The following is a 24,747-nucleotide window of genomic DNA, read 5'->3' as shown; positions in this document are numbered from 1 at the left end:
GAAACAAGCAAAATTCTCCCAGCAAGTGCCATCAGAGTATGGGAACTCAAAGATTTTATTCCTTTCAATGAAAACAGAAAAATTATAATATTGCTCATAATATTTGTGTGTAAAAAGAAACATTTTGTAGAAGATGGCACAGGAAAATTTAGATTTCTAAAATATTTTAAAATGCAACTTTAATTAGAGTCAGTGTTGAACGGCAAACACACATCCTTAGAAGATTAGCCTAACAAAATTCAAGTAGTTAAGGACCACTTAACTACTTACTTACTTGCCAAGTCTAACCCATCCTGCAGAATAGTCTGTTCTTCCTAAGTTCTCATCAAGAGTTCAGATAGATACAGAATGCCCAAATGTGTGTGCTTATTGAAATACATGATTTCATTCCCAAAACAGATGAAATATGTAACACGATGAGAAAATCTGAATTAGAAAAATCATTGTGTGGAGAGGTAGAGTACAGAGGTATGGAAGTCTAGATTTTGCCATATGATAGAAAGATAGTATATTTCACGATATTTGAAGACAAGTAGATAAGAGGGTTGGAGAGGAGAGAGAGGGGAAAGTAAGCAAATGGATAATTGGAGCCACTTGAGAGGCTCATGATAGAGCTAGAATCAGAATATTAAGAAGCCTTGTTTTTTTTTTTTGTAAAAGAGAGGTTTTCATTATATGTTTATATTGAAGGATTTTTTTTCCTTGTGGAATCAATGCTTGAGTAACAATAGATGAAAGACTAATGAATAATGACAAATTAAAATAATAATATCTAAAAAGTGTAAGAGGGATCTATGCTGCTACTGCTGCTAAGTCGCTTCAGTCGTGTCCAACTCTGTGCGACCCCATAGACAGCAGCCCACCAGGCTCCCCTATCCCTGGGATTCTCCAGGCAAGAACGCTGGAGTGGGTTGCCATTTCCTTCTCCAATGCATGAAAGTGAAAAGTGAAAGTGAAGTCGCTCAGTCGTGTCCGACTCTTCGCGACCCCATGGACTGCAGCCTCCCAGGCTCCTCCGTCCATGGGATCTTCCAGGCAAGAGTAACTGGAGTGGGGTGCCATCGCCTTCTCCTGAGAGGGATCTATAGAAGGATCTGTGTTGGAAAGAGAAACCAGGGTAGCAGTCCTTGAATAAGAGAAAAGGAGTTGAAGAAAAATATACAAGCAATAAAGGTGTAGACAGGAATCTGAAACAGAAAAATTGAAAGTTTAACAAAATCAGAGAGTGATCATTAAATGAGAGAGAATGCCTCCCCATATAAACTGTCTAAAACAGTAAGTCACAGATGTTGAGAGCTGAGGTGTTAGTAGGTTAAGAGAGAAAGCATGGAGCAGAATAAATACCAGCCCAGATGAGGCCTGGATGAATTTATTGTTTTCCATACAGCCTCTAGATTTGATTAGAAATCAAGGAGACAGTCTCCCCAAAATCTATCTATGTTATTTATCAGTCTCTAAAACTTGACAAATTTCTTGTGCAATCAGCGCACGCTGGTCACTTTGCTGTGGCACTTTTTATGTTGCAATATCTTAGAAAGTTCCCTTAGGACTCAGAGAGGATGACAAGATCACATTCTGGATGTGTGAAGGGATAGTTAAGTTTAAAGTTTAGTCTCTCAGTCACATCTATTTCTTTGCCACCCCATGGACTGTAGCCCGCCAGTCTCCTCTGTCCTTGGGATTCTCTGGGCAAAAATACTGGAGCAGTTCGCCATTTCCTTCACCAGGGGATCTTCCAGACCCAGGGATCAACCCTGCATTTCCCGCATTGGCAGGTGGGTTCTTTACCACTGTGCCACTGAGGAAGCTCGTGATGGCATAAGGAGTCACACAAAAGACCAGTTATGAGTGGGAAGCCCCTCAGCTTTATATACTTTATGAAAACAATGGCAACAGCTCTGACACTATCAGCAAATGTTCAGTTTGCTTTCTTCTCTAAGCAGTTCCCTCGCAGTATTTTATGGTGTCCAACATGCTCTCACTTAACAGTGACTGCTCCTTTCTCAAGCCAACAAATATTTAATGGAAGAGGACACAAATAGTGTTGTAAACCTATTACAACAGGGACCCAAATGAATCCTGTTCTCGTTTTTAAAAATACATTGAGGCTCATCCAACCAGAGCCCAGAGGGAAGGTAGGTACAAACATACATGAAAAACATAAAAAATAAATAAAATAAGAGATTTCTTCCCTGGTGGTCCAGTGGTTAAAACTCTGCACTTCCTCTGCAGCGGGCGTGGGTTTGACCCCTGGTCAGGATGCATGCCCTGTGGCTTGGCCAAAAAATATTTATATATATATGAAATATAATCCATGTGATAATCATTTTGATTGTCTCATCTGAACTATTTACATATCTTGAGATGTGTGTGTGTGTTACAATATTTACTTTGCAGATGGAAATTAGAAGTGTAAATACTTTCATCAGACAGAAGACAGAAGAGGTAGATAAATTCAGCCCACATTTTTGCTGGAAGACAAAGTAAGTGGTATCATAGGCTGACTGAGAAGAGGGTAGACCAGGTCTTTGAAAGTCTCAGAAAACAATTGTTACCCATCCCCTGCCCATTGGACAGCCTGGTTTGCCTCTCTTTTCTAAGTGTTCCTTTCACCTGAGATCTGTGAATACTCACCTAACGGACGGCTGATGCCAGAACAGTGGCTCGGGATGACAGTCTCTGTGTATGTGGCAAGGAGCACCACACTCAGGGTTATAACTCCGGGAACCTCTGATCTCATCTCCTTCCATTTCCTGTGACTATCATGTTATCCGCAGCAGGAATGACAGAGGCGTTAAGGGGATATCATGTTAATTGACAGAAAAAAGTTTGTTCACCCTCTTAATTATTATAAACAATTACTGGTGGTTAATGAAAATGCCCAAAGAGACTGTCACAATTAATTAGAAGAGAAACACTCTGGAGATTTCTAGTGATAGGAAGTAGATATTCTCAGATGTAATAAATGAGTATGGAGAATGTGATTCCACTTTCCAGATAGATTAATGGTTCTTTTGAGAGATTAATTTCCCTGAATGGTAGTTCCATATACTTCATCACAAATCTCAGATACCCAGGCAACTGTGATATTAAGGGTGAAATAGAAACACACACACAGTGCATAAGCGGGCTACCAAGGATATAGAAGTAAATAAGGACCTTTTTTTCCCACCATTTTCATTTTAACAAAGAGGTAATGTCAGAGGATGAGATGGTTGGATGGCATCAGCGACTCAATGGACATGAGTTTGAGCAAACTCCAGGAGGTGATGAAAGACAGGGAAGCCTGGCATGCTGCAGTCCACAGGGTTGCTAATAGTTGGACATGACTTAGCAACTGAACAATGATGTTTGTGTCCAAAATTTTTGCAAGAAAATTAACAAAATTACATAGAAGTAGCTCTTGAATTAAGCATGAAGGAAGTTTTGGGGAGCGGATGGCTACAGCAACCTCAGTGTAACTGTGGTTTTGAAGGATCTAAGCATGGAGACATACATTGCTGTGTTGGCCACCCTGTTAAATATTTCAGAAGTGAAAAAAGGGAGGGCTTAAATGTTTATCCTACCCTCTGGTATACATGTATCTTACCAGATCTTCCAGAGAACTTCCTATAGCCTATTCTTGAGATCCACTTAGCATGATGTCATCAGTGTATTGGAATGTCAAAATGATCAAAATCCCTTCAGATTATGTTGTGACATACATAAGAAAAGTTGTCCTCGCCCTGCGGAAAGAGAGCGAATGTGAACCGCTTTCTATTCCAGGTAATTTAAGGTTGCTTTTGCCTTTTTTCCTTATAGAAATTCAATATACAAATGTTTACCAATTGTCTATAATTAATCACTTTCCTAATTTGTGTATCTCCCCCCCAAAACACCAAAAGTCTATTTAATTTGTAAAGTTGTTTGGTATCTGGCAGTGGTCCCTTGAGAAGGTCCTATGGAGACCTCATCTTAAACTCCATGGGTCATCAATATTTATCTGAAAAATGTAGATTTTGTTCTGAAAAAGGCAAGAAAAAAAGAATACATGAACAAAATGATAATGCCTTGCTTACTTTCAATGTTGATGTAATTCATATTTGTTGTGTAAACATAGGAAGCCATAGGCTGGAGACTGAGAGAGTGAAAAAACCTTAAGAAATTGCAGAAATGCTAGTCAGAGAGAGAGAGAGAGGAACCACGAGAGAGCTTCCAAAGCACAGTCGGTTTGAGATCATCACTCCCACATTATAGAGGGTAAGAACATGAAGCAACCTGAAAATCAGTTGTAACATTCAATGTCCTGGACCATTAGAGCTGGAAGGAAGCTTATCATCAAGTTTCCCTCCCATTGGTTATTTGTCCATATGTGAGTATATTTGAAGACAAGTTCATTATATATATGAGACTGCTAAGTCACTTCAGTCGTGTCCGACTCTGTGCGACCCATAGACGTCATCCCACCAGGCTCCTCCATCCCTGGGGTTCTCCGAGCAAGAACACTGGAGTGGCTTGCCATTTCCTTCTCCAATGCATGAAAGTGAAAAGTGAAAGTGAAGTTGCTCAGTTGTGTCCGACTCTTTAGCGACCCCATGGACCACAGCCTGCCAGATGCCTCCATCCATGGGATTCTCCAGGCAAGAGTACTGGAGTGGGGTGCCATTGCCTTCTCCAATATATGAGACTAACAAATTCTAACATGAACTTTTGTTCATATTAAAGGTAGCGATTAGTCAAGTTCTTGTTCATTCACTTGAATTAGATAAACCAAAAACCAGAGATTTTCATTTTATAATTAGTAAAATGGCATAATTCAGGGAAACCTAAAGACTTACAAAAGACTAGAATTACTGATACAAAAGATACCATAAGACTCTTTTTATCTCACTTTAAGCCAGAATTTTTCCCCCTTTATGACAGTTTCTTTTTAAACCACATTCTCTTCATACCACTTTCCTATAAACCTAATTCAGTGGAATGAAAAATGAGGTCTTCCTGTAGTTGTCAGGTTTGTATTTTTTTTAAGATTTTTCTGATGTGGACCATTTTAAAAGTCTTTCTTGAATTTGCTACAATATTACTTCTGTTGCTTAAGTTTTTTGGTTTGTTTTTTTTTTTTTGGCTGTGAGGCATGTGGCATGTGGGACCTTAGTTCTTGGACCACCCCCTGCATTGGAAGGTAAAGTCTTAACCACTAGGCCGCCAGGGAGTTCCCAGGTTTATATTTCATGAGCCTGTCAATATGAAAAGTTTTCACTCCAGACTCTAAAGAAGAGACACCTAATTGTCCCTGAAATGTTCTATCTGGTTTTGGAGAATGGAGGAGATAATGTTGTAGGAAAAAATGGTACTTCTGAGAACCACTACTGTGGATCAAGGTCAGTTTAGGGAAAGGATCATCACCACTGAGTCTCACAGAGGGACTCTGGTAGAAAATACTGGAATGAGGTGTCAAGTTCTTGGGAGACAGTGTCTGGTCAGGGAAAGACACTCACTATGAGAGCCTTCTTAGACGAGGCCTTCACACTTTGCATGGGCCTCCTCTACGGTGGAGTCTGTTTGGCCTGTACTTTCTCCTTCTGCTAAAAAGTTAACACACAAAGATGGAAACCAGGGGGCTGCATTGGCACTGGGGGAATAGGCCCTGTTGGCCAGAGTCAGTGTCCCAAAGTAGATATATAAATCTGGCAAGCAGATTCCCTAGCCTGGTGGTTTGGAATTTAAAGAGCATCACATGAAGACTGGGCTTCCCGGGTGGCTCAGTGGTAAAGAATCTACCTGCCAATACAGGAGACTCAGGTGACTCAGGTTCAGTCCCTGGGTTGGGAAGATCCCTTGGAGGAGGAAATGGCAATCCACTCCAGTCTTCTTGCCTGGGAAATCCCATGGACAGAGGAGCCTGGTGGGCTCCCAAAGAGTTGGTTACAGCTGAGCGACTGAGCATGCATGCATGCATGCACATAGAGACTGAACTTGATGAATGTGAGTGTGTTAGTTGAAATTTCCAAGAGTCCTGACAAGTTCATCACCACCTAGAGCAGCCCTAGGTCCTGCACTTTCAGCTCATGGTGTAAAAAAAAAGCATCGTTGAACACACTGAAACAATGAACACTAACAGGCCAGTGTGGGAAGGAAGGTCCTCAGCTTTGTGGATCAGGCCCCAGGGAGAGATGCTGAAGCAGAGGGCAGGCTCTGAATTTACACCCCTGCAGCCTGTTTTTTTATCAGAGTCACGTGGGCTGCAGACTTGGGCCAAGCCTTTAAATTCAAAGCAAGCTGGAGGGGGTGGGTTGGAGGCTTGGCGTGGCCTCAGGCTGTGTAAGGTGGCAGGCCTGTTGCCAGCCATGCGGAGGTTGAGAGTTGTCTCATTCCTGGACACGATCAGCTTGCTGCAGGTCTCTGAAGTAATCAAAGTAAATGCTCGTTGCCCCGTCTGAATGGACCGGCCCCTCCTGACACCTTTCCACCTTGGCAGTCCTATGGAAGACCCCTTTCACCTCTCCCTCAGCCTTGAATCTTGGCTACTCCAGCATGACACCACACAGCCTTTCTTTGTTCCTTAAATTCACCTTATTCGTACCTGACCGTTCAGGTCTGATATGCCTGTGTCCCTTTGAGCACCTGTTTGCAGAGTAGCAGAGCAAGGTATTGAGTGCTTTGGGTTTAGCGTCCTTCACTCTGAGGACCTCCATGTTGCTAAATGAAAACAACAAACGGATCCAGGGGAGCTGTGCTGACTAAATGGTCCTGGGGGCTCCCACTTCAAGCTCCAGGAAACCCACATTTCTCCCCCTAAACTCTAGTGGGAATCCCAAGGGCGCATATTAACCGTGGTGGCCCCTGCTGTTATCCTGTCCCCTTTCCCCAGACACAGGGGGGCTTTGAGAGCTGGGGTTAACTGCGTGGGCCTTGCTTCCAGAACAAATGATAGCAGAGAAGGAGCCGGTGTTCAAGTACTGACTGCCTGCTTATCTCTTGCTTTCTCTCCCTTCGTACTGGAACAAGGTTGCTGAGCGTGGTCAGCTGTGGAGCTGAGAGCAGGGCGGGGTGAGGCGGGAAGGCAGGTGTGTCTCAAGGGTGAGGATAATGTCAGGTTGCAGCTTAGGCCCGTGTGCAACTTGCCTTGGCAGTCCAAGCGAGGGTTGGACTGAGAATTTCCAGACAGAGCATTTCAGAAGGGAGTGTGTTTATTAAGAGCAAAGAACAGACAGTGTGGGCACTGTGAGCACAGCGGGTCGACCTCCTGTCAGACCAGGGAAAGTCGATGCTTTCAGTGGGTTAGTAGTCAAAGTTTATAGCCTCAAAATGAAGAAAATTCCTGCTGGAATGTTGGCGTTACCGGGGTAGTCATCTTTGCCTATTATGGGGTCAGGAAGCCTACTGGTGGTATTGGGGGGCTTTTGGCACCAGTTACAAAGGGTGTCAGTCAGCTTCAGAGGTGACTTTGGTTCTGGTCTCTGCTTCAGTGGCCTTGGTGCAAGGCCTCCCACCCTGTGACCTTGGGGAGGACTCCACAGGGGCTGTTACGAGAGGCACGTGTGAAGGATACAGCAGATAAAAGGGTTCAAGGGTACCGCTGGTGCTGAGGAGGTGAACTAACGGTGGTGAGCCTCTTTCCAGAAGCCTGTGTCTAAGAAAATGGAACTTCTGCATCTTCTTCCATCAGGCCCTGGGCACACAGGCATGGAAGCCATACTCACTTGAACAAACAAAGTGGAAGCATCGGATGGCATTTACACAGCCTGGGATTATTTTCTACAAAGAAGCAACTGGGAACCTCGGTGTAGCAGAGGGTACCCTAGAGGAACTCGATGTAAGAAATCTACTCTTTATATTTTCTGTGTTCTCATGCAGTAAAGACAAAAGGAATTAAAAGTTAATGGGATGGGCTGCTCTCCTGGGTATCACAGGTCTCCCTGCTTCCTCCCTTGTCCTCTGTGATCCAAGTTGCTTGGAGGAACTTATGGTTTTTCACAACACAAACTCAGACCCTGTTATCCCCTTTTTTCAAAGCCTCTCAGATCTCCTAGAATAAAAATTCTGAATAAAAAGGGAACATTTAAGTAATAGAGGTTCTACAGCTTACTTTATTCCTGGTACCTCTTTTAAAACTCAGAATAGTTCTCTGAGTGAAAGATTTTTTTATCCCCATTTTATATCTGTGTGCACTGAGGTTAAAAAAAAAAAATTTTTTTTTTAAAGCAAGTTGACCGGTATCTCCCAAACAGCCAATCTGCCATGGAAACCCATGTTTGCATGACTCTGAAGCCCAATTTCTATCCTCTTCTCTGTTGAGTATCAATATTAACCAAACCCGCCAAAGACAGTGGAGGAAAACTGAACATTATCTTACTAGAATTTTCTTTATTCAACTGGATCATCATCCCTCAACCACCTGGTGACTGAGTATTGTCTGTGGCTGTTTTTTTCAAGGAATCTTAGGACCTGTGGCCTATCTTTCAGGAAGTGGCCACACGGGTGGAGAGGAGAAGGTTGTCATTTGTACAGTGTCCTCAGAACGCAAGCTTTATGCCTGGGATGTGCACATGGCAAATCTGACCAATGAGCTGCATAGTTAATGCTTGTCGGTGTCCATCCTGTTAAATCACAAGAAACAAGTGCTGGGAGGAAAATGATTCTCAGAATTGGTAACAGAACCAAGGTTTCAAGTCAGGTGTTCTAACTGGTAGCCTGTGACCTTTTCATTTAGACTCTAGAAGCTGAATTCAATTTGGAAAACCTTTTTGTTTTATGTTAGAGTATAACTGATTAACAATGCTGTGATAGTTTCAAGTAGACCGCAAAGGGACCCAGCCATACATATACACGTATCCATTCTCCCCCAAACTCCCCTCCCATCCAGGCTGCCAGGTAATATTGAACAGAGTTCCCTGCGCTGTACAGTAGGTCCTTACTGGTTATCTATTTTTTTTTAATAATTTTATTTATGTATTTATTTTCGGCTATGCTGGGTCTTCGTTGCTGTGTGGATTTTTTCTAGTTGCGGTGAGTGGGGCTTGCTCTCCAGTTGTACACGGGCTTTCCATTGTGTGGCTTTTCTTGTTGCAGAGCACAGGCTCCAAGGTGCAGGCTTCAGAAACTGCAGCACGTGGGCTCAGTAGCTGGGGCTCCCAGGCTACAGCAGAGACTCGCTAGTTGTGCTGCACGGGCTTCGTTGCTCCACAGCATGTGGGATCTTCCTGGATCAGGGATTGAACCCGTGTCTCCTGCATCGGCAAGTGGATTCTTTACCACTGAGCCACCAGGGAAGCCCAGTTGTCTATTTTAAATATAGCAGTATGTGCATGTTGATCTCAAACTCACTAGCTTTCACTTCCCTTCATCCTTTCCCCAGCAACCAGAAGTTCATCTCTAAGTCTGTGAGCCTGTTTCTCTTTTGTGAATAAGTTCCTTTGTATCATTTCTTTTTACATTCTGCATATAAGGGATGCCATATGATATTTCTCCTTCTCTGTCTGACTTACTTCACTCAGTATGGCAGTCTCTAGTTCCATCCATGTTGCTGCAAATGGCATTATTTCATTCTTTTTTAATGGCTGAGTAATAGTCCATGGTATATATGTGCCACATCCTCCTTTTTCATTCCTCTATTGATGAACATTTAGGTTGCTTCTACGTCTCGGGCTATTATAAACTGTGCTGCAATGCACACCGGGCTGCATGCATCCTTTTGGACCATGTTTTTCTCTGGATATATGCCCAGGAGTGGGATTGCATGGTCATATGGTAGTTCTATTTTTAGTTTTATAAGAGACCTCCATACTGTTCCCCATAGTGGCTGTACGAATTTACACTCCCTCCAACAGTGTAGGAGAGTTCCCTTCTTTCCACATGAGAATTCACTTTTAAATGTATATTTCTATATATAAGCTTATACAAGACATTTCTATTGGTAGCATGAAATGACTTTGTAAAATAAGCAATCTTTAGTCATCGAGCATCTCTGTTATCTATTCTACTGCTTCTTTGTCAGCTACTGGCATTTGTTGTCTTGGCTTTTTCAGAAAGTTGCCTCTAACTCAGCTCACTTCCAAGGGCCACAAAGGTCTTAGATCTGGAGGAGCAGATGTGGTGTAAGAAGCACTGAATATGAAGCTGGAAGAATGCAAAGTAGTTCCCGAACTGTTGTATTTTATTTGCTTTCCCTGTTTGTATTTCTCTCTCTTCCCCTTAAAAAATTAGACAATAATCTTTAAACACAGGGTCTTCTGAACTACGATGAATACTCTTTTATGAAAATAAGCGTTAGCTGGGAAATGATGAAATAAAAGTCTACTAGAGTGCTCATACAGTGCTGTATGTCAATTACATCTCAGTAAAGCTGGGGAAAGAAGAAACTAGAAGGGTACTCTCTTGAATAACTTTTTCTAGAGGAAGTTAGTCACCACATCCCTGAGGACATTCAAGAAGCCCAGTGGACAGGTCCACATGTCAGAGAACGCCGGTCTCCTGCCAATAGTGAACACCAACTTGCAGTCATATGAATGAGCCATCTTAGAAGCCGATCCTCAACCCCAGATAAACTTGAGATGATTATATCATCAGCCAACATCTTATTGCAACCAAATGAGACATCCTAAACCATAGCCACCTAGGTATTCCACTCTTTAAAGTTTTGACCAATAGAAGCTGTATGAGTTAAGTGATTGTTGCTTTATGCTGTTTTGTGATTTCTTATGCGGCAAAAGGTAACAAATACAGTTAATACCTGAAAATGGGCTGCTTCCATAACAAAATCTAAAATATGGAAGAATTTTGGGGACCAAATGATGCTAAAATCTAAGAAATGGGCTCAAAAAAAGGTCAATCCAGGGTAAGGTCAGTAAACGATACTATAATGTTGAAGCCAAAAGAGGTGGCTATAGAATTCTCTGTTAGACCATGGAATGATCTAAGGCAGTACCTCAGAACTGTTCAACCATCTTTTCTTCCAAGAAGCATGTGTCTTCTAATTTCATGGCTGCAGTCACCATGTGCGGTGATTTGGGAGCCCAAGAAAATAAAATCTGTCACTGTTTCCACTTTTCCCCCATCTATTTGCCATGAAGTGATGGGACTGGATGCCGTGATCTTCATTTTTTGAATGTTGAGTTTTAAGCCAGCTTCTGCACTCTCCTCTTTCACCCTCATCAAAAAGCTCTTTAGTTCCTCTTCACTTTCTGCCATTACAGTGGTATCATCTGCATATCTAAGGTTATTGATATTTCTCCCAGCAATCTTGATTCCAGCTTGTAAGTCATCCAGCCTGACATTTCACATGATGTACTCTGAATATAAGTTAAATAAGCAGGATGACAATATACAGCCTTGACATACTCCCTTCCTAATTTTGAACCTGTGCATTGTTCCATGTCCAGTTCTAACTGTTGCTTCTTGACCTGAATACAGGCTTCTCAGGTGACAGATAAGGTGGTCTGTTATTTCCATCTCTTGAAGAATTTTCCACAGTTTGTTGTGATCCACATAGTCAAAGGCTTTTGTGTAGTCAATGTAGCAGAAGTAGATGTTTTTATGGAATTCCCTTGCTTTTTCTATGATCCAACAGATGTTGGCAATTTGACCACTGGTTTCTCTGCTTTTTCTAAATCCAGCTTATACATCTGGAAGTTCTCAGTTTATGTATTATTGAAACCTGGCTTGAAGGATTTTAAGCATTACCTTGCTAGCATGTGAGATAAGGGCAATTGTGCAGTAGTTTGAGCATTCTTTAGCATCCCCCCTTCTTTGGGATTGGAATGAAAACTGACTTTTTCCAGTCCTGTGACCACTGCTGAGTTTTCCAAATTTGCTGGTATGTTGAGTGCAGCACCTTAACAGCATCATCTTTTAGGATTTGAAATAGCTCAGCTGGAATTCCTTCACTTCCACTAACTTTGTTTGCAGTAATGCTTCTTAAGGCCCACTTGACTTCACACTCCAGAATGTCTGGCTCTCGGTGAGTGATCACACCATCGTGGTTATCTGGGTCATTAAGATCTTTTTTGTACAGTTCTTCTGTGTATTGTTGCCATCTCATCTTAATGTCTTAGCTTCTGGTATGCCCTTGCTCTTTCTGTCCTTTATTGTGCCCATCTTTTCACGAAGTGTTCAGTTGATATCTCTTATTTTCTTGAAGAGATCTCTCGTCTTTCCCATTCTAATGTTTTCCTCTATTTCTTTGCATTGTTCATTTAAGAAGGCTTTCTTATGTCTCCTTGCTATTCTCTGGAACTCTGCATTCATTTGGGTATATCTTTCCCTTTCTCCTTTGCCTTCACTTCTCTCCTTTTCTCAGCTATTTGTAAAGACTCCTCAGACAACCACTTTACCTTCTTGCATTTCTTTTTCTTTGGGATGGTTTTGGTCACCACCTCCTGTACAATGTTATGAACCTCTGTCTATAGTTCTTCAGACACTGTCTCTACCAAACTTAATCCCTGGAATCTATTCATCACCTTCACTGTATAATGATATAGGATTTGATTTAGGTCATACCTGAATAGCCTAGTAGTTTTCCCTACTTTTTTCAATTTCAGTCTGAATTTTGCAATAAGGAATTCATTATCTGAGCCACAGTCAGCTTCAGGTCTTGTTTTTACTAACTGTATAGAGCTTTTCCACCTTTGGCAGCAGACAATATAATCAATCTGATTTCAGTATTGACTATCTGGGGATGTCCATGTGTATAATCGTCTCTTGTGTTGTTGGAAGAGGGTGTTTTCTATGACCAGTGCGCTCTCTTGGCAAAACTCTGTTAGCCTTTGCCCTACTTTGTTTTGTACTCCAAGGCCAAGCATGCCTGTTACTCCAGTATCTCTTGACTTCCTACTTCCATGCCAATCACCTGTCTTCTTGGAGTCATTCCTATCACGAATGCTGAGAGTCACAATATATCAGTAAATGTTGGCCACACAAACCTCTTTACCATCTTGGGCTTTGACCTACTTCAAGTACATTGCCCCAGGCATTCTTTTTTCTGTAAGGTGTTTGTTTATTTATTCTTTTTGGCTGTGCTGGGTGTTCTTGCTTCACGGGCTACTAGTGGGAAGTAGGGGCTGCTGACTAGTTGCGATGTGGTGGTTTCTCTTGTCCCTGAGCACAGACTCTAGAGGGCACATGGGCTTCGGTAGTTGCAGCTCCCGGGCTCTAGAGCACAGGCTCAGTAGTTGTGGCACATGGGCTTAGTTGCTCTGCAGCATGTGGGATCTTCCCAGACCAGGGATCGAACCCATGTCTCCTGCATTGGCAAGCAGTCTTTACCACTGATCCACCAGGGAAGCCGCCAGCCATTCTTCTAAAAATATATTTTTCTGAATTATTTCATACGTATGTCTCTTCTTTCAAGTGTGCAGTATTATATAGTACATGAGCTTGGACAAGGACTATGTGGGGACAAGGAGATATGGTTTTGGGGAGACATTGAGAGAGTAGAATAGTGTTGATGTACTAATGAGTAATTATCTTTGAGAAAGTACTTCGGTGCTTACAAAGTGTTATTTCTTGGGATATCCTCCAATCTTTGTGAAGTAGACTAATCAGAGGTTTTACTTTATTTTCTGCTTTCTAAATATTTTATGTATTTGTTTATTTTGGCCATGCTGCATCTTCGCTGCTGCATGCAAGCTTCTCTAGTTGCAGTGCTCAGGCTCCTCATTGCGGTGGCTTCTCTTATTGCAGAGCATGTGCTCCAGGCACGCGGGCTCCATAGTTTCAGTGCATGGACTTAGTTGCACTGCACGTGCAATCTTCCGGGACCAGGGATTGAACCTGTGCCCCTGCATTGGCAGGCGGATTCTTAACCACTGGACCACCAGGGAAGTCCAGGTCAGAGGTTTTAACCTCCATTATGTGATTAAAGAAATGGTGGCATATCTTGCAGCTGACAGTACTGTTTCCTGTTCTTGAGGATTTCGTGTCTCTTTCCATGGGCATGATGGTGATGCTTTGGTTTCATCTTTGCTTTGGCAGTTGTGAAGGTGACATCTACATGTTGACAGGGCCTGAGTTAAGGAACGTTCCTGAAGTGAATGCATTTCAACGCAGCGTTGGTTTGCTACATAGCCCAAGAAATGGATCTCTGCGTCTGAGACACATGAACAGATCTTGCCAAAGACAGGTGCTACTCTGATAACTTTAGGAGGAGAGCATCAAGCTTTAGGAAGGCAAAGTTAAGCAGTATTAGAAAAACTTAGTGAAACTTCCACAGAACTTAGTAGGGACCGGACATACTGCTCCCACCTCTCCAAGGCTGTATCACATTTTGAATCCATTCCTATAGCCAAGAAACAACGTTCTCCAAAGCAATAATATCCAGTTGCAAAGACAAATATTTCTTAATAAACATTTGCTCATGAAGCGTTAATCAGCCAGAGAGATGGAGGAGGGTAAAAGATCAAGACATAAGGATCTTCAGGAACCTTATTCACTTTTGCTTTCCTTACTTTATTTCCTTTGGCTGGAAACTACAAAGGTAGTGAAAGTTGCTCAGTTGTGTCCAACTTTTTGCGACTTCATGGATTGTAGCCTGCCAGCTCTGTCCATGGAATTCTCCAGGCAAGAACACTGGAGAGGGTTGCTATTTCCTTCTCCAGGGATCTTCCTGACCCAGGGCCTGAACCCTGGGTTCCTGCATTGCTAGCAGATTCTTTACCATCTGAGCTGCCAGGGAAGCCCACAAAGAAGTCCAGAAGTGAACAAAAATGCATGAGCTCTGAATGTCACTGAGAAAGTCTCTAGCCTGTAAGCAGGCCATTTTTAGCATGGCTAATGTGGACTGGGTGCCAAAGAATAAGGAGCTAAGAGAGAAGGCTACGAAAGCAAAATAGGACCTGATTGTTCTCCAAGATCTTCCCTTCTGTTCAGCCAACCTCGTGATCAGGGGTCCACCTTGGCAAGAAGAGACGCTTCAGGGACACTGCTCTATGTCTGTCCACGACAGGCAGGGTTGGCAAGCTGTTACCAAGTGACAAGAAGTGACCACTCAGTGCTTCCTGAGATTCAGAATAAAGCTCTGCTACAAACAGGCTTTTGAAGGAGGCTGTTCTGGAGTCACTCCTGTCCTGAAATACTACGACTGCCCCCTTCATCTGCCGACATGGGCAGTCATCTCTCCATAGCTATTTTTCACGGAGTGCTTACTGAGAAGTCAGAAGATAAAGCTCCCCTGTCTCCCTCTCATTTTCATCATGCTGCAGAGCCTGCTGGATCCCAAGGAGGACACATAGGGTAACACTGATGTTTCAGAAAGATGGAATTTGCTACTTTTGATCTGACATCTGATATGATTAGGGGCTGGATAGTCATCCCAGGTAGGCTGTGCCACATGAGAGGTGCTGGTTTTCTCCCCCGATACACACGTGCCTTCTTTTTTTATCTATAAATGTGTGTCAATAGGTCTATCTGTGTTAAGGGTGCCAAAGATTTCTTCACCTGGTGGCTGACCCCTGCCAACTTGACCCTAAGGCCCATGCTTCTGACCTCTTTGTGGAGCCCTATCCCAAGGTCACAGGTGCAGTGCCTTGTACCAAGGCCATGGATGCAGAGCCCCACACCAGGGTCATCTCTGGAACTGACTGAGCCCCATGGCATCCTTTGCCATGAGCCCCCTAGATCTAAACTGGCCTGACCCTGACCCCATATTAGATAAAATACCCACCCTACTACTCACCCTATAGTAACCCTAACCAATCACCAAATGCCACCCTTCCATCAGGAAGGTCTTATTATATCTGTTGCAAATTTGTCAGCAAAGAAAGTAACTCACTGTGAAGAAACTTTTAAGAAAAAAATGCAAATGAGAGCTTTGGGTGATTAACATTTACCAGTCTACAGAGGGCTGATATAAAGGACACTTCATGGTTGCTTAAGAAAAGTAGGTGCATAGTACAAATTTTCTAAAGACATCGAACTGCCTTTGAAATTTTTTATTGTGACTGTAGCTAAGTGAAAAATTAGTGTTTCACAGTAACTACAAACTGGTACCAGACTGGAATTTGGTTTTCTCTCTCTGTTAAGAGAACAAAGTTTTCTAGGAGTGTTAACTTTTGATAGCAAAATATGTGAATTTATTTGCTTTTAAGTGATTTATTGCCGAGGTCCAGCCCCGGCTGATCCAGGGTATTCGAAGGGGAGACGGAGTAGGCGACCTATTTATTTATTTATTTATTCAGAGATATAAAGAATAATAGAATGAGGATAGCTCAGTAGGAAATTTCAGTGGAGAAAAGAAGCTGAGTAGCTTGGTTTACGCGGGAGACCAATAAAACTTCAAGACAAGAAGTTTGCACCACTTACGTAGGCCGCAGGCGTCCTTCCGTTCTCCCGAAGGAGAGGAGACACTGAGGCCTCCCCAGTCGGATCTTAGAAGCCCAGGCATAATTAGTAAGCATGGTGGGTTCCGCGCTCCAGATGGAGACTCTGCTGGAAGTTAAAGGGAAGAATGACATGGGGAGACCAAGCGTTGGTGAGCAAGGCCCATAGCTTTATTTTTAACAGGGGCTTTTATACCCTAAGTTACACATAGAGGATAATAGGGGATGCAAAGTCAGCAGTCTTTGATGCTTATCAAAAACCAGGGTTTCTTTCCTGCAAATTTATCGTATACAAATGGTTTAGGTGATTTACATCATCTTCTGGCCAGAAGGCCTATTAACATTTTATGACTCTTGACAAGGACTTATCAACAAAGACTTATTTTCTCTAATAGTAATTATTTTAAGGTTTGGCGCCATCTTTCGAAGATAAAATTGCCTTCCTATAGGGCGGAGGTGTAATGGGTTTACAAAGGAAAGAATTTATTACCTTAAGGGTCTAAAGTTACTAACACCAAGGCCACTACTTATTTTTTCTACATAGCAACTATATTAATTAATACACATTCAAGGATACAATTCAGGGGATGTGGAAACTTGGCAACAAACATTGGCTCATCAATGAAATCTTTTACTAGTTTTATTCTGACAGTTTCTAACTCTCTGAGAGGCTCTAAGTTATTTGAATATCTTAAGCTTCCTGTGCCTCTTGAGGCTGGGAGACTGTAAACAATCGTATGCATAGCTGTAGGTGTCCGGGTAAACTTGTCAGGCGAGTTAGAGAGCCATCTGAGGGGTTTGGATTTAAACACTCCTAATTGCCCAGGAACTTTATTAATTGGAGCTGTAAGTTAACTCTTTGACAGAGAGAGCGAGATGGTGGTGGGGGACAGCCCCCAGTAAAGTCAGAGGTGAGAGCACAAAGCAATAAAGTAGGCAGACTCTGGTTTTTTGGGGTAGATGCTCGAGAATATCCGGGGGCACTCCCGAGGCTCGATCCCGCCTTTGCGTATGCCGAGCCTCCTTCCTCATGACCTTTGTCACGAGTGGAATGTCTCTCACCGGCTCCCCACAATTTATATTTGTTTTTAAAATCTTATTACTTCGGTAAAGTTCAGTTCAGTTCAGTCGCTCAGTCTTGTCCAACTCTTTGCAGCCCCATGGACTGCAGCACGCCAGACTTCCCTGTCCATCACCAACTCCCAGAGCTTACTCAAACTCATGTCCATCGAGTCAGTGATGCCAACCAACCATCCCATCCTCTGTCTTCCCCTTCTCCTCCTGAGAAATCTGTATGCAGGTCAAGAAGCAACAGTTAGATCTGGACATGGAACAACAAACTGGTTCCAAATCAGGAAAGGAGTGCATCAAGGCTGTATATTGTCACCCTGCTTATTTAACTTATATGCAGAGTACATCATGCGAAATGCTGGGCTGTATGAAGCACAAGCTGGAATCAAGATTGCCGGGAGAAAGATCAATAACCTCAGATATTGAGATGACACCACTCTTATAGCAGAAAGTGAAGAAGAACTAAAGAGTCTCTTGATAAAAGTGAAAGAGGAGAGTGAAAAAGTTAAAACTCAACATTCAGAAAACTAAGATCATAACATCTGGTCCCATCTCTTCATGGCAAATAGATGGGGAAACAGTGATAGACTTTATTTTGGGGGGCTCCAAAATCACTGCAGATGGTGACTGTAGTCATGAAATTAAAAGACGCTTGCTTCTTGGAAGAAAAGTTATGACCAACCTAGACAGCATATTAAAAAGCAGAGACATTACTTTGCCAACAAAGGTCCATCTAGTCAAGGTTATGGTTTTTCCAGTGGTCATGTACGGATGTGAGAGTTGGACTATAAAGAAAGCTGAGCGCTGAAGAATTGATGCTTTTGAAGAATTGATGCTAAAGAAAGCATGACGCCAAAGATCATGCTTTCAGAAAGATCTATGAAGATTATGGCACATGCAGATAAAGCTCATTCTACTGCTACAAAAATTGACCCCTCATTGTCAGACTTCTGCTATCCTAATGTCCTTAAAACATGTCAACAGCCTACTCCTAAGTCAGGGAATTTGAAATGGATAAACAATAACTGTAAATCAAACAGTCAGAAGCTATGGGAATTCCAAGATGGGTGCTTGGTTTTTCCTGGCTCCTTGGTAAATCTCATTTTTTATTTGATGGGTTAAAGCTTTCCTGGTTGCAGGGTTAATGCCCTCACAATGGAAAAAATAGGTTTCACTAAATATTAAACTCTAGTTTTGTTCATTGAGGTCTGTGTTTACCAAGACTCACTTCTGAGACAGTTCTTTGATATTATGTTATATTGTTTGTTACTAAATTTAATTAAGTTATTAAAAGGGACATTCTAAGCTTGTTTCTGAAGCCTAACTTCACAATCAATCTTTGGATAAAGATCAGATACTACATGATCTACAGCCAGGAGATTAACACCAGGCTATAATCATTCAACAGACTAAGTCAGATAACCTAGGTATATTCTGGAATACATCTCATGGAAGTTCTTGATTTTAATTATTACTTACTTACTAATACTGCTAGCTATATTATTTATTTTGCCTGTTTTACAAAATTGTTGTCTCTTACATTACTAAATGTGTGACTGAGTCTTTGATAAAATGATGATATATACTTCCATATGAGATCAATGATTATAACAGTGTAACTCTAGATATGGGAAGAAGCATCAGGAGGGACTATTTTCCTGAACCGGAGACTACTAGTGAGGCAGTATGGTGTAGAACTTCTGCTACTCGCAAGGTACAGTTCCGTAATGGCACATTGAGTAGCCAATTAGAAAAATCTTTGAATATCTGGGAATGGGCATTCCTAGCAATGTGGGACAAAATAGTTATAAAAGGCCCCCAATAATGGTCTGATTTATGACCCTGAAGGGGCTCTGCCAACTGGAAACTGGCACTTGTCTTCTGTTTCTCCAAAGATTGGGCTTCCCTAGTGGCTCTGATGGTAAAGAATCTGCCTGCTATAGAGAAGACTCGGGTTCAATCCCTGGGTTGGGAAGATCCCCTGGAGGAGGGCACGGCTACCCATTCCAGTATTCTTGCCTGGAGAATCGCACGAACAGAGGAGCCTGGCAAGCTATGGTCCATGGGATCACAAAGAGTACGACACGACTGAGTGACTAACACTTTCACTGTCTACTAAGAATTAAATCAAGAGCAATTGCAGCTGCTGAAAGTGCACCCTGAAAGGAGTTCAGGGTGGAGATCAGAAATGAGGCCCTCTGTGCTCTGGGAAAAACTGGCAGAACAGGCCTTCAGATAGTTGTTTTCACGTAAAGATTTTCATGAGCTCCAATTCTTGCATCTTCTCATACCTAGAGAAACACTTACATCATGGACCAATGTCTGCTCCTAGTTCTTCTGGCTAGTCCCTCTTCTAGGCCTCCTGGCAGCTTTTCTACTTCTATTAATCTTCAAGCCATGTATCTTTAACCTTATTGTTAAGTTTGTATCTTCTAGAATACAAAAAATAAATCTCCAGATGATGCTGCAAGGAGAGTAGCTGGTTGGCACACAGACTACACTGGACTAGGCCGCCTTGTCGTTCATGGACGCTCATCTCCCTCTGTAAATGCACCCCAACAGAGAGTAGACATTGGGAGCTAAGACCCTACAATATCCCTGTCCAGCATGAAGAATCTAGGAGCAGTCTTCACCCTTTGCCCAATGACCTGGGTCCCCATGACCCAAGACAAGGATAGGTAATCAGTTGATCATGTGCAGGGTGTTCAGGGGTCAAAGACTTGGCCCATAGATAAAAAGAGGGGAGAATATGGAGCCCTGTACCATGGCCACAGATGCAGGGCATTTGTACCAAGGCCATAGATGCAGAGCCCCACACCGAAGTCATCTTTGGAACTAAGCACCTTAGCAACTACTGCCATGAGCCCCCTGATCTAAACCAGCCAACTCCCTGACCCCACGAAAGTGAAGGTTACTCAGTTGTGTCCAACTCTTTGACACCCATGGACTATACAGTCCATGGAATTCTCCAGGCTACAAGACTGGAGTGGGTGGGCCGTTTCCTTCTCCAGAAAGTTTTTACCCACCCACTAGGGTTAGTACCCACCCTAGTACTCACCCTGTAGCAAGCTAAACAATTACCTAATGCCACCCTCCCAACAGGACTTTTTTTTGTCTCAAGACTTCAAAAATTGGCTACTAACCCACGAAAGAGGTCGGCTCTCCCTAGTCCATCAGGGGTGCTTACAGCACCCTCGGTATGTCTGCTCTTTGTTCTTAATAAACTCACTCCTTTCTGAAATACTCTGTCTGGACATTCATTTCCCACCCACACTCAGACCTTGACACTCTACATTCCACCCAGCTCTCTGAGCAGACAGGTTTGGATTCCCATGATGCTTTAGGGCCTGGATTCCCCTGAGCTAAGAATCCAGCCCTGTGTTCCTGTATCGGAGCACCTATCAGCACCATCAGTGACAGGTATTCGTCAGGCGCTGGCCTGCCCTTCCTTTTCCTTACTGGGCTGAAGTCCCGTGGGAGCAGGTTTTTTCATTCACTGCAAGAATAGTGCTCTGACTCAGTGATCCAAAGTGTGCCTGCCAATGTATGCATGCATTCTCTATCATTCTCTAAAACAGCTCATTTGGTTGCAAGTTTCCATCTGTCCGTTCATACGGAGAGTCCTGGTGGGAATGGGCATCAGAGATGGAAACATGATTATTTCTGAAACTGGGACATACCTGTTGCCATTCACCATCCACGGCCTCCTGCTGCAACGATTTGACCACAAGAGGATCATTGGCAAGTCGTTGCTCTGACTTTGACTCTGGGCTGCTCACCCCCTGGTATCCTTTGCAGGATTCTCTCCATGTCCTGACCCCATCCGTGGATGACTCTGCATGTGTTCACGTGGGGAGAGGGAAGCTGTTATCCATACCTCAACAGCTGCTGTCGCTTGGAATGCACAGAGTGATCAGACAGCAAGCTGGTAAGTCCTGTTTTGTGACTTTAATCTTTCCCTAAAGATTTAAAATTTCTATATAGGAAAATTAATGAAGGGATAAAAGCCATTTTCAAAAGATTATTTGAGGAAGTATATATATATACACACATAGTTGTTGTTTATATACAGTTGTTTTAAGTTGTATATATATATTAAGTTGTATATATATATTAAGTTGTTTATATACAGTTGTTTTAAGTTGTATATATATATTAAGTTGTATATATATATTAAGTTGTTTATATACAGTTGTTTTAAGTTGTATATATATATTAAGTTGTATATATATATTAAGTTGTTTATATATAGTTGTTGTAAGTTGTATCCAACTCTTTGTGACCCCATGGACTGTAGCCCACCAGGTTTCCCCTATCCATGGGAGTTTCCCAGGCAAGAATACTGGAATGCATTTTTTTTTTCCTTCTCCAGGGCATCTTCCAAACCCAGGGATCAAACCCACATCTTCTGCATTGGCAAGCAGATTCTTTACCACTGAGCCACCAGGGAAGTACAAGTGTATAAAAGGATAGCCAGATTTTGGAGTTTGTCCACAGTCCTTGCAATAGATTTCAAAAGTCTTTCCAAACTGGCTCTCAATTTATATTCCCAAAAGCAGTGTATGAAAGATTTACATCCTCAGTATCCTCTCTTTACTTGCAAAGTATATATGCTTTTTGAGTTCATTAGTCATTTGGGTTCCATCTTCATGGAGCTGTCTTTTATTTTCATAAATTGCTTGCTTGCCCTCATCTAAGTTGCTTTTCTTGAGATCTTTACATACTGTGCATACAGGTCTTATCTTTTACATACTTTACAAATATTTTCTTCCAGATTGTTGCCTGCCCTTCTCAAGTTTATCTTTGGCTGCTGCTGCTAAGTCACTTCAGTCGTGTCCGACTCTGTGCGACCCCATGGACGGCAGCCCACCAGGCTCACATATCCCTGGGATTCTCCAGGCAAGAACACTGGAGTGGGTTGCCATTTCCTTCTCCAATGCAGGAAAGTGAAAAGTGAAAGTGAAGTCACTCAGTCGTGTCCCACTCTATCGACCCCATGGACTGCAGCCCACCAGGCTCCTCCGTCCATGGGACTTTCCAGGCAAGAGTACTGGAGTGGGGTGCCATTGCCTTCTCCATTATCTTTGGCAATATCTAACAAATTGTATATACTTAGATCCTTTGAACTACCTATGCCACAAAGGGAATTTATTGACAGTACACCTTCAATGATTAAAAATAGACTAGTTTTTTACAGCATTAGTTGTAATTGCCAAATATTAGAAACCACCTCACTGCCCAAATCTAAGAGGCTGTTTAAGTTACTATGGTACAGCCACACAATAGACTATTGTGCAACTTTCATTTTTCTTAACATGGGAGAATTCCGTTTAGATGAGAAGTTATTTCCAGTGTTTTTGAGGTAAAACTATACTGTGAAATATGAAGAACTAATATATGAGTAAACTTAGCAGATTTCCTCTCAAGTCTTCGTTATGATTTTATTTTTACTTTGACTGCACTAGGTCTCTGTCGCTGTGCACAGGCTTTCTCTGCGGTGAGCAGGGGCTGCTCTTCCTTGTGCAGAGCGGGTTTCTCATCGCAGTGGTTTCTCTTGTTGCAGAGCACAGGTTTTAGTGGTTGCAGCTCAGGGGCCCTAGAGCACAGGCTCAGCAGTTGTGGCACACAAGCTTCATTGCAACACGTGGAATCTGTCCGGACCAGGAATCAAACCCCTGTCCCCTGCACTGGCAGGCAGATTCTCAACCTCTGGACCACCAGGGAAGTCTCCTTTCAAGTCTTTTGCTCTCTGTATCATACATAAGAAATCTTAGCCTACTCTAAATCATAAAAATTTATTGCCTTGCAATTATTTCATATTTTTCAATTCATATAAAATCTTTTAATCAATTTTTAAATTGAAGTACAGTTGATTTACAATGGTGTGTTAATTTCTGCTGTACAGCAAAGTGATTCAGTTACAAATATATATATATATACAGTCTTTAAAATATTCTTTTCCATTATAGTTTACATAGTATATTGAATATAGATTCCTGTGCCATATAGTAGGAGCTTTTTGTTTATCCATTCTATATATAATTGCTTTAATGTCCTAAACCCAGTATCCCAATCCATCCCTCCCCCAATCTCCTCCTGCTTGGCAACCACCAGCCTCTTCTCTATGACCTTGATCCTGTATCTATTTCAAAGGTAAGTTCATTTGGCTCATATTTAATATTCCACATATAAGTGATAACTTACAGTATTTGTCTTTCTGACAATTCATTTAGTATGATACTCTCTACTTACACCCACATTGCTGAAAATGGCATTATTTCCTTCTTTTTTATGGGAGAGTAGTATTCCATTGCGTATATGTACCACTTCTTTACCATTTTGCTCTTTGATGGACATTTACACTGTTTCCACGTCTTGGCTGTTGTGAACACTACTGGTATGAACATAAGGGACGCATACAACTATTGGAATTAGAGTTGTATCTGAATATATGCCAAGGCTTGCTAAGTCACTTGGCATTTCTGTTTTTAGTTTTGTGACGAATATTCATCAGGTTTCCATACTAATTTCCAACATAGTGGCTGTGCCAACATACATTCCCAGTAACATTTAGGAGTGTCCCATTTTCTCCACACCCTATAGCAGTTGTTATTTATAGACCATTTAATGATGGCCATTCTGACCAGTGTGGACTAGTACCTCATGGCAGTTTTGATTTGCGTTTCTTGGCTGGGCTGGCTCTTCCTTGCTGGGTGGGCTTTTCTCTAGTTTCGATGAGTGAGGGCTACTCTCTAGTTGCAGTGCGCGGGCTCCTCATTGCGGTGGCCTCACGTGTTATGAAGCACGGGCTCTAGGGCTTCAGTAGTTGTGACTCATGGGCTCAGTTGTTATCACTCCCAGGCTCTCAGTTCAGTTCAGTTCAGTTCAGTCGCTCAGTCGTGTCCGACTCTTTGTGACCCCATGAATCGCAGCATGCCAGGCCTCCCTGTCCATCACCAACTCCCGGAGTTCACTCAGACTCACGTCCATCAAGTCAGTGATGCCATCCAGCCATCTCATCCTCTGTCGTCCCCTTCTCCTCCTGCCCCCAATCCCTCCCAGCATCAGAGTCTTTTCCAATGAGTCAACTCTTCACATGAGGTGGCCAAAGTACTGGAGTTTCAGCTTTAGCATCATTCCTTCCAAAGAAATCCCAGGGCTGATCTCCTTCAGAATGGACTGGTTGGATCTCCTTGCAGTCCAAGGGACTCTCAAGAGTCTAGAGCACAGCCGAATGGATGGGGCACACAGCTCAGTCGCTCTGCAGATGTGGGATGCTCCCGGAGCAGGAATCGAACCCAAGTCTCCTGCGTTGGCCGGTGGCCCCTGAACTTGAGCACAAGGGAAGCCCTGATTTGCATGTCTATACAAATCTCAGGTGTGG

The 24,747-nt window shown here is 42.6% G+C and overlaps 1 protein-coding gene across 4 annotated transcripts; it reads left to right on the top strand.

Moving 5' to 3' along the window:
- The first annotated feature begins 5,731 nt into the window (after positions 1 to 5,731).
- Positions 5,732 to 23,219, top strand: LOC129634912 (uncharacterized). 4 transcript variants are annotated; one of them, XR_008705991.1, is made up of 4 exons: positions 5,732 to 6,377; positions 7,649 to 7,795; positions 21,162 to 21,291; positions 22,138 to 23,218. XR_008705991.1 is itself a non-coding variant. In XM_055557400.1 (4 exons), the coding sequence occupies exons 1-4, from the start codon at positions 6,087 to 6,089 to the stop codon at positions 21,834 to 21,836; spliced, it is 687 nt and encodes a 228-aa protein (XP_055413375.1). In that variant the 5' UTR covers positions 5,732 to 6,086; the 3' UTR covers positions 21,837 to 22,113. The 4 variants fall into 4 exon arrangements, 1 of the variants encoding a protein (XP_055413375.1); XM_055557400.1 differs by lacking the exon at positions 22,138 to 23,218 and adding an exon at positions 21,736 to 22,113 and having other exon boundaries at positions 5,732 to 6,395; XR_008705993.1 differs by lacking the exon at positions 5,732 to 6,377 and adding an exon at positions 7,085 to 7,259 and having other exon boundaries at positions 22,138 to 23,219.
- The last annotated feature ends 1,528 nt before the right edge of the window (positions 23,220 to 24,747 follow it).

This window comes from Bubalus kerabau, chromosome 20 (genome assembly GCF_029407905.1).
Source record: "Bubalus kerabau isolate K-KA32 ecotype Philippines breed swamp buffalo chromosome 20, PCC_UOA_SB_1v2, whole genome shotgun sequence".
NCBI lineage: Eukaryota > Metazoa > Chordata > Mammalia > Artiodactyla > Bovidae > Bubalus > Bubalus kerabau.
This window is presented reverse-complemented; position numbering and strand designations above follow the sequence as displayed.

What these genes read in the sequence shown, in the direction of transcription:
- LOC129634912 (XM_055557400.1), top strand. Translation starts at nt 6,087, where the DNA reads ATGAACACTAACAGGCCAGTGTGGGAAGGAAGGTCCTCAGCTTTGTGG. An exon ending in AGGTCTCTGAAGTAATCAAA is followed by an intron (nt 6,396 to 7,648) that starts GTAAATGCTCGT and finishes TTCTTCCATCAG; the next exon opens with GCCCTGGGCACACAGGCATG. An exon ending in GTACCCTAGAGGAACTCGAT is followed by an intron (nt 7,796 to 21,161) that starts GTAAGAAATCTA and finishes TATCCTTTGCAG; the next exon opens with GATTCTCTCCATGTCCTGAC.